A 10,158-nucleotide genomic window follows, 5' to 3' on the forward strand; every position below is an offset into this window, starting at 1 on the left:
TATTACGTATTGCTCTATTTATTAATATCAACACCAAATATTGAGAGATAATAACTGGTTCATAAAAATCTGCTGATGGGTATCATAGTGTCTAGAGAGTAGTAGTACTGTCACTTCAACAGCCAGTAGAAACATTTCGAAAATAGAAACATTAAATGTAAAACAATTTTTCAATTAATAATTTCTTATTATTGTGTTTACTCAGTGTACACAATTCCCAAAATTAAATATTTTAGTAGGAATATGTGAGTAACTGAGGTAGGTGATATTTATTATATTATGACACTCACCCTATATTAGTATTTATAATAAAATATGTTATTTGATTTTACGAATGATGACAGTAAACCCAAAATTAACTTGGATCAACATCATTACATCATATGCATACTAGTATTAGGTAGTACCTGCACTCATTAGTCACGAAGTCGCCTAAGTTTAATTAAAATAATAAATTAGTAAAATACAAATATTATGCTATACAGCTACAATACCTAATAACGACGATATTTGATATAGTCGTCATATTCCAGAAAATAAAACTAAAATAACAAATCATACTACTTATTTCAGTATCGACGTTTAATTGTAGATACGAGAATATAATCCATACTGAACTGATGTAATTTGTCCAAAAGGACCGAGAAGACGACCGTGTCTTTAAATAAGCAAAACGGGACCCATTCATTATTTTATATAAAAGACGTCGACTAAAACCGGACCACGGTCCAGTCTGGTCCGGTTCGGACCGGTCCAGACCGGACCATGCAGAGCTCTACAGTACACACGTACTATTAAAAAGAAAACGTATAATTAATTATTAAACTATGAATAATAATTATTTTATAATTATTTAAATATCTCAGTATCTCACATAGATATGATAAAGTAAAAATTATTAGTTGTTTTTATAATTAAAAAGTCCGTTAAGATACATGAAGTATTAGAGTACGACAGTGAACCATTTTTAGTTTAAGTAAAGTGAAGCGAAAATTAAAGATTAAAAACTCATCATCATATAGTAATGTAATTGATTCACATATCACAATCAATTAGTAATTAATTTAAGAGCCTTAGATCTGAAAATTATAAATATTGGTGATTGAAAATCGTTGAAAAATTTAAAAATTATATATTATCATGGCAAAACTTTTTTTGGTATGAAATTTTTACTACGAAAGTACTGATATTAAAATAGGATAATAGATGAAAACTTTTCTTTTTTAGTATCATAATTATTATTTAAAAACTCAATATATCCAGTAACTTGTAATTTCACATAGTTAACTTTTGTATAATTACGATAATAGATAATTAGTATCAACACAAATAGTGGATTAACGTATAAATAAAATATGAGGATTTAAGTCATGATACTAAATACATCACGAACAAAATGATAAGTTATTTGTACATTTTTTAAATTAAATAATAATAAAACAAACTTACTAAGTCACTTGCATTATTCAATTTAGTCGTTTATTTTATAGGATTTAATTCGATAACGAAAAAACACGATAACTACACTATTTTTTTTTTTTGAAGATATTGGTAAAACAAATATTATAGTCTGAAAAACGATAGAATTAAATGAAAACGATGTCGAAACAAAAAATATTGGGTTTAGTTCAATCGAATGATTTATAGTAATAAGATAAACATTGATGTTTCTGAGATTATGAGTAAACGTTAAATAAATATTATTTTTTAAGAACAGACCGATTTAAAATATTAACCAAAGACGATTGGTAAGTACAAAATACATAATATACCTTCTTATGTATATATTAAAATACCTCTAATTCTTATTAACGTTGTTAAATTGAATATTAAAAATTACATAATTATTTTTGCCATGAAAAAACCTGTTGAAAACTTAACCTATAGACGATTGGTCACAAAACCACACAAACATAATAAAATTATCATAAAAATATGTTAGAAAAGTTTATATTATGTAAATTCTTAGTAAATATACTTATATTTTTTAATAATTAATTTCTTAAACAGATTAAAATATTTAAATTTATTTTTTATTAACTTTAACTTAATTATAGTAATAATAGCCTTGGTTAAAATTAAAATACCAAAAAAACTGCAGGTTGAAATTTTAAGTATTGTTTTATTAAATATTAAAATGTTTATCAAATCCAATTTCCCATTTTAAAGTTTTCTCGTTATCTAATTATAAAAAAAATATTTCGATTTTGTTTATTTCTTCATAATACTATATTGGTATAAATGTTTAAATAATTTATTTACACTGGCTTTTAAACACTTACTAATTGTATTTTAACAATCATAGATATATCTGTGTTTTAAATCGAATCTATACTATTTACGAATTGATAATCTACGCCATCTATATTAATTTAATAGAAAATTGATACAAATTATTTTACAAGAAAGTCGCATCATTAGACTAATAGATTGGTATGAATATTTTTATATTAGCAAATAATAAAATATTATTGATAAACCTAGAAAACAAAACCCTATAGCAAATTAAACTCGTTTAAATTCAAACAGGTATTCATAGTAACCATTGGTATCTTGGGAATAAAAACAAATTGACCTTGGACTGAGCCGGAAAAATGTTTAGCTTCAATCATGTTCCTCTTCTAAATATTCATATATAAATTAAAGAATGGCAAGTTAAAATAAAAAATACAACAAACTAAAATCTTTGTATACTTGATATATCAAAGTCCTTAATAGATACCTACTTATTTTTATTATTTGGATATATATAGAAATATAATACTAAACAACTAGGATAATGTTAATCAAAGCACTTCTCACAGTACACTGTGCACCAATCGCGATTATTACAATTAAGAAACAAAATATATTAACCAATAAACATTTTACAAATTCAAATTATCAATTGCGGAGTTACACCACTATATATTATATTTAAATCAGCGATTTAACTAAGGTTTCCGGGTTCCATTTGGTACCTGTGAATAAAATATAATAATATAATTATTATACATAGTAACATTTTGTTGGCGGGTGTATGTGAATATGTGTGTAACGTGACATTATAGGTATAATAAATAATGGTTTATAAGAAAACGAATTATTAAGTACACAAATATATAGTACCTACATTGCATTATATAATTAAATATAGATGATTAAAACGAAATAATATAATATTTTTCTTTTGTCGATATATAATATAAAATACATTAATGTGTTCATAATAATATATGGCAATGATATAAATATATTTTTCAGTTTATACAATATAGATACGTCTTAACAACTAATGGCCGGCGTATAATGTTGTCCGTATTTAGCATTATATATAAATTAACAATTACAATCTAATAATAATATTTATGTAAACTGTAAAATATTACCAAACTATATTTCTATATTTTCTGAAATTGTTATATAAATGCAAATAATTAAAAATTTTGTGGGTGAACTTATAAAGAAAAAAAATTATAATTAGAACGTTTGGTGTTTACTAGTGAACGGCTGATAAATATTCACTTCTATCACCTCGAAAAAGAATAGCATTGTATTAAAAATGTATATTTCTTTCTTTTAATTTTATTTTATAGACTTAAAAAATATTGGATCGTTTTCAATAGAGATAAGGTACATTATTACAATATTTAATACTTGGGGAAGATTCGTAATTTAAAATTTCAGTCCATAAAAGTCGATATTAGGTGGATCATAGCTCACACATGAATTTAGCTTTAACTCACGAAAAACAAGTTTTTTATTTTTATAGTGGGTTGCCAATAGTTACAGAATAGATGGTAAAATAGTATCTAATTACGGTCGTATATAATTTTTGATTATTGTATTTTACTTTTTCATTTAGGCGAATATAGCTATTTAATATAATTGCAAGTTTAAGTAGCAACTATTAAATAATAAAAAAGCAAAATTAATGTTTTAGTTTTATAAATTGAAACAAATTTTTGACAATAAAAATTGAGAATATTTCATGCGAAGCAAAAAGGAAACGATAGATATATAAATTATAATAATTAAAATGCTGTCGACTAGTATAGGCATCATTAGTTGTGTTAATATTTAATTGACGCATAATACGCTAATTATAGTTTTGACCGATTGGCGCTAAATCTTGTATGCATTTCATTTAGGATTTTGGACGGGTCTAAGTATTAGTATTAAAATCTAAGCTACAGGTAACAATTATTACATTTAAAAGACTAAAAGGCTTATGGAATCGAAAAATACTAAACCAATATTGTCAGTTTAAAGAAGATATTAGATAATAGATTGAATCAGTTTTTTTTTTTAATGTGGTATGGCTGTTATTAATAATATAAAAATCATAATCAACTATTCATTTAATTTATTAATTGGTTACTCGTATGAAAAATAAGATACTTATTATAACCTATGACAGATTGCCCTTATCGGTTTCATCAATCCTCGGATACCGTAAAGTAATACGGATAAATAAGTAAATATATAGCGTACCTATACAACGATGCTAATGAATGTTCATTAATCAAACGTACTCGATAAGTGATAAGTTATCCAAGTGATAACCATTAACTACACTGCCCATTAGATTGATTTTCAAACATGCAAATAAAATGAACTTATAATATATTATATAAATAAAGCAATAACAATAAAACTATTATGTAAGTAAATTACATTTGTTGTTAAGGCTCATGGTTAATGAATTTAAATATTTAATTTTTAATGGATTTAAATAATAAAACTTTTTTTAGCAATATTTATTAAGAGAGAGAGAGAGAGAGTGAGAGAGAGAGAGACTGTAAAATATTTCTACATCCTACATTATAATTTTTGAATTTTTTTTTGAAATTGAGTTTGCAAAAATGTCGATTTTAATCATACAAATTTTAATAAATTAAGCATATACAAAATTTAAGAAAAAAAATTGTGAAACTACAATACTGGATACTAAGAAATGTATGATAAATGTTTCCTAATTTTTTTAAATTTATATAATTAAGGAATATAAATGATTGATTATTTATATTATTTTGTTAAAATATAATTTATGCGGATTTTACAGTTTAAATTCTTCATGCAATTTTAAAATAAGAAAATTTAATAAAGCACATCACTAGATCAGATTTATCTTAAATTTTTAAGTTATAATAGTTTAAAAATTTTCATTTGAATCTATTAGTTTTCAATTTACTATTTACCATCGTTCATTATCTTCAAAACCGTCATATAATATTGAAAACTTTCTATTATAATCTATATATACAAATAAAAGTTAAATATAAAATTTTGATTGAAAGATAATTATAATATTATGATATCACCAACATTTCGAAGAATTTTTTAGATGTAATGGTTTCTAATATTCTCAAGATCGATGTATAAAAATTGTATAATATATTTATATATGTGACTATAATTTTAATTAAATAAGACACTATATTGCCTATACGAAGTGCTGTCTAAAATATTTTTCTTTTAATATATAATTATGAAAATTAGAAGATTCAATGGGTTTGACAAACGACTTTTATCTGATTATACTTTTATAATGCTTAATATTTTGTAAAAAATAATCATTGCTTTGGGGAAATCGACATAGCACTAAATTTACCATTACATTAAGAAATATAAGTATATAGCTTATCTAATATAAACCATATACACAAAGGTCGGAAATAAATAGATAATAGATAAAAGGTCACATACAATATTATATGACGATATAGAGAACATAAAAATAGTTATCGGTAATATTTGTCATTATTAGGGAACGGATTTATATGTAATAAAAATAAAGAAATATGGAAGTAAAATTTATAAATATGTGTCAAAAATATCAGAATATGTCGGAAAATAAGTAATAAAAAAAAAGTACATTAAATATATATAATTATTAAATTATTAAAATGATTTGCTACATTGAATAATTACAATTTATTTTAAACTATCGAATGTTAAATTTCACTTATTAGGTCTCAAAATATTTTTAAAATGGCTAAATGTTTATTTCCTACCGACTGATGTAACTGGAGCATATTTAAAGTGCATAATATCTTGTTTTAATAAAAATATACATTTACATATTATAAAACCGCTTCCTAGTCATTATTATAGATCTCAAGTCTTTGTCCAATGAATTTAATATTATGCCATGTGTAAATGAGCTTTTTCAATTATTTTTGGAAAAAAAAAGTAATTTATAATAAATTATAAAAATACACCTAACATTTTTATTTCATAAATAAAAAACAATTTCCTTAAATTTTTTACGAATACTGCGTACAATGTACACTAATATCTAAATTCAAAAATAAGTGTTTGATTAATATCTCAAAATCATACAAGTATAATAGTGTAAGACCAATTAATTACATAGAAAAAAAGCAGTCTGCATTCCTAAAAAAAAAAGATAATATATTTCTAATTAATGTTTAACAACCATGAAAAAATTGCAATATTAACTAATACGATTGATACAAAAATAGGAAAGTGTAATTTGAAATTTTTATCAATTAAATATACAATTATATTTTTATAGGTTCATACATAATATTGTGTTAAACATAAAGATAAATTTGCTATAAATTACAGCATATATTATTAGTTTTCTTACATTCCATTTATTTATTGGATTATATTTAATATATCAATCGTTAATAAACATTATTTTAAATTTTTAAATGTTAATATTATCTATAATTGTTAAATATTTAACGACAATGAACACATTTTTAAAAACTACGGTTATTACTTAGTTTTAGTATCCAGATGAATTCCCTGGTCGTCGAAAATCTGGCATAGCTTCTATCATCCCGGAAATCGATTTGGCAATAGCTGTTGCTGCTGAATATCTGATATTTGGTAATCGGATCACTGTATGACCAATATCTTTAAGTTTTTGTATTACATTCTAAACCATAAAAAAAGATAAACGAATAATATGTAGGAAAATATTTTGTTATATATTTTAATTTTACTCTAGTTGTTCCATATTCATACTGAACTTCCATAGGTAGAAGTTGGTGAAAAATTCTTGGTTTGTCTATAGCTTCTTTTAGCGTCTTGTTGTACCATAATTTAAGGGCAGAAACCTACAAATTAATATTATATATTATGTATATATATATGTTATTTAATTGATTTGTGTAAATATTTAATAGTATAATTGACTCAGTTATCGCATTAACAAAATTGACAATAATAGACACGTGATACTTAAACATATAGAAATACAATTTGGATTAAAAAAAAAATTATTTAAAATACTTAAGAAACTATAATAAGCGTTATATTGCTAGTATTCTAATGATATTTGTATTATCAAAAGCAGATTCTATAAAAGTATTGAGTTGAAGATTTTTATAGGTAAGCTTTAATCATTAATTAACATTCTAAATTCTTATAAAACACAATGTTTTAATTAACGTTACATAGGAAATTAAATCCAAGTTGCACGTGATTATATGATTATAAGTCTTTATACAAAATACGTTTAACTATAAAGGTATAGGGACAAAATAGCTTAACAGTTATAAACAAATATAATCTAATACCAATAAAACAATAAAAATATTAGCTTATAATAGATAATTAATATAGTATTTATTTAAAAAAAAATATTAAAACTGTTTAATAGTGTTTTAATGTTTTTATAGAACCAAAAATAAAATACATAGAATACGAAGGAATCAGTGGAAATAAAGTTGAGATGGACGCGATGTGTATTCGTATTATCAAATAAATTTAAAACCATATAAATATTAGAACTTGAGGTAAAATAAACTTACGTAGGCGGTTGTTAATGTGATTTTCGATCCTCCAGCTGCTCCTGCTGCTAGAACGAAATCTCCGTTTTTGTCTGTGATTATAGTTGGACACATTGAGGACATTGGTCGTTTGCCTGGTTGTATATAATTGGCAGGTGAAGATGGAAAACCGTAAAAGTTGACGGCTCCCGGAGTTGAAAAATCGTCCATTTCGTTATTCAGAATAATACCGGTGCTAGGCGATGTGAAACCGGAACCAAAACTTCAATAAATTTAACATGAATTTGTTAAAAAGTCACGTAAATATTTATGTTGAAAATTATAAGTGTCGAAAAATTTTTAAATTGGCAATGCTCACTTTGTGTTTATTGTATTAGTACTTATGACAACGTTTCCCATCAAATCGATCACTACCATGTTGGCAGTTCCGTGGTCGTCTGGCACATCATAATTAGCTCCGTAGTACGTAGGATCTGACGAGGTAAAATTATCTGATATCTTATTACGTATTTTATCTATGTAGCTATCCGATTTCACATTATTGTAAATCTATGATAAAAAAAAAATCATTCAAACATTCGTAAACACGTATTTGATCGTTAAGACATACTCCAGACACGTTTACAAATTTATGATCTCCTAAATGGGCTCTTTCGGCGTAACCAAATTTAAAAGCTTCCACTAATCGATGAGCGTCCAAACCTGCATTTGGTGCTGGTAATAAACCATCCAACACGCGGAGTATGTAGGCTAATATCATACCAGAACCAGGTGGCGGTCCCGCGTGTATTGTATGTCCATTTTTCAAATTTACAGAAAGTGATTCTTCGACCTCGACTCTGAAAATGTTTATTTTAGCTTAATTTGTAAATATTCACGTCCATTTAAAACATTTAATCTATTCCATAAGTATTGAAATAGCTTTATTCTTTTTATTTTACTACAATTAAATTTAATTTGTATAATTAAAAATATAATATACATTGACTGTTTTCAATTATTTAAATTAATATTACAAATTGATATTAATTAGGCACGAAGCTTATTAAGATATAATATATTCACTCGTAGTTGACTAAATCTTCTTCTGTGATTATCCCATTTGCTCTTTTTAAGTCTTTTAATAAGTTTTCCGTTAACGAACCGTTGTAAAAGGCATCACTACCTTCTTTTGCTAAGATTTTCATAGTTTCTGCTAACTCAGGAAACGTGTATATTTCCCCGGTTATCTTTACTTGTCCAGTTTCTTCGTTGAAGAATGCTTTTCTAGGAAACATTTTTTGCATAAATTTAACTATGTATTTCATAATAATAATAATAATAATAATAATAAAATTGTTTATTACGGAATAAATTCCAATTACCTTTTAAAAATACAAGGTAGTTACATGAGTATTTAGGGTAGAAAGAGAAAAAAATGTAAGTAAGTATTTTATATCTAATAGTAAAAATTAATGTATTAATTTTCTGAGTAATTATATCAAGGGGTAATGAAACATTAATAAATATCATCATATCTATCAAGTTCATCGAAAAATACATAATTTCATAAATCTCGTATTTAATTATAAAAAAAAAGATCATAGTAAGGTTTTTACTGAATATATGATATCAGTTTATCTTGTTCTTAATATTATTATTTTTTTGGTGAAAGTTAATTTTATCTTATTTAAATATTTTAAAACTTATAAAAATTGATAAAAAATCGTACATATGTCATGGCCTAATAAATCGTTATATAGGATTTTTTCTAAAAAAAAAGTACATAAAAAATAATTTTGGCTTTCATTGTACCTGAGCATTGGGTCTTTTTTGATCAATTCTTCTTCATATTTTAAAGTTATTCCTAAAGATTTACTGATTGTCATGCCTTCCTCGCATAACTTTATAGTTGGCTCAAACAGTGATGGCCATGGAACATTTCCACCGTATAAACTATAGATGGTCGAGAATCCTTTAAGTTCTCCTGGAACTGCAACCGCCAAACCACCTATATTTTTTAAATTAAAATATGTATAGTATCACTCAATTTGAAATATGTTTAAATACATTATACATAATTTAATTTTTCATTTCATTTTAGAAACATTATGCACTGAAATATAATAGTGAATAAAAATTGATATTTATTTTCATATTGATTATCAATTGAAAATATTTATTTAAATATAGATCGCTCAGATAAGAAATTTTTCTTATATTAAGTTTACCGTACAAGAAGTTTGGACTTCTGCAAACTAGGGTCTGTTGCGCTAAGGCTGGCATGTTTCACTGACATTGATTAACATTACTTTTTGGTTGTAGGCATTGTATATATCATAGTAAAATCCTCCACCCAAACTATAAATGAGGACCTAGAGCACCGTCATATAATTGTAGCTATAGCAGCATCAACGGGCAATACGTAATA

The 10,158-nt window shown here is 24.7% G+C and overlaps 1 protein-coding gene across 1 annotated transcript; it reads right to left on the bottom strand.

Moving 5' to 3' along the window:
- Positions 1-2,760: 2,760 nt before the first annotated feature.
- LOC112592132 (glutathione hydrolase 1 proenzyme-like) lies at positions 2,761-10,013 on the bottom strand. Its single transcript, XM_025336121.1, has 9 exons — positions 9,959-10,013; positions 9,543-9,738; positions 8,814-9,014; positions 8,359-8,587; positions 8,107-8,297; positions 7,770-8,010; positions 6,960-7,073; positions 6,734-6,892; positions 2,761-2,960 (listed from the first exon to the last, which is right to left on the bottom strand). Exons 1-8 carry the CDS (start codon positions 10,011-10,013, stop codon positions 6,740-6,742), a joined length of 1,380 nt encoding a protein of 459 aa, XP_025191906.1. The 3' UTR covers positions 2,761-2,960; positions 6,734-6,739.
- Between the last annotated feature and the right edge of the window lie 145 nt (positions 10,014-10,158).

This window comes from Melanaphis sacchari, unplaced genomic scaffold (genome assembly GCF_002803265.2).
Source record: "Melanaphis sacchari strain LSU unplaced genomic scaffold, SCAv2.0 Contig1597_pilon_pilon, whole genome shotgun sequence".
Lineage (NCBI taxonomy): Eukaryota > Metazoa > Arthropoda > Insecta > Hemiptera > Aphididae > Melanaphis > Melanaphis sacchari.

Excerpts from the sequence above, each read along its gene's own strand:
- LOC112592132 (XM_025336121.1), bottom strand. The coding sequence starts at position 10,013 with ATGCCAGCCTTAGCGCAACAGACCCTAGTTTGCAGAAGTCCAAACTTC. Across the intron at positions 8,588-8,813 it reads GAAGATTTAGTCAACTACGA|AGTCGAGGTCGAAGAATCAC; the intron begins GTGAATATATTA and ends AAACATTTTCAG. Across the intron at positions 8,298-8,358 it reads AATTTGTAAACGTGTCTGGA|ATTTACAATAATGTGAAATC; the intron begins GTATGTCTTAAC and ends TTTTTATCATAG.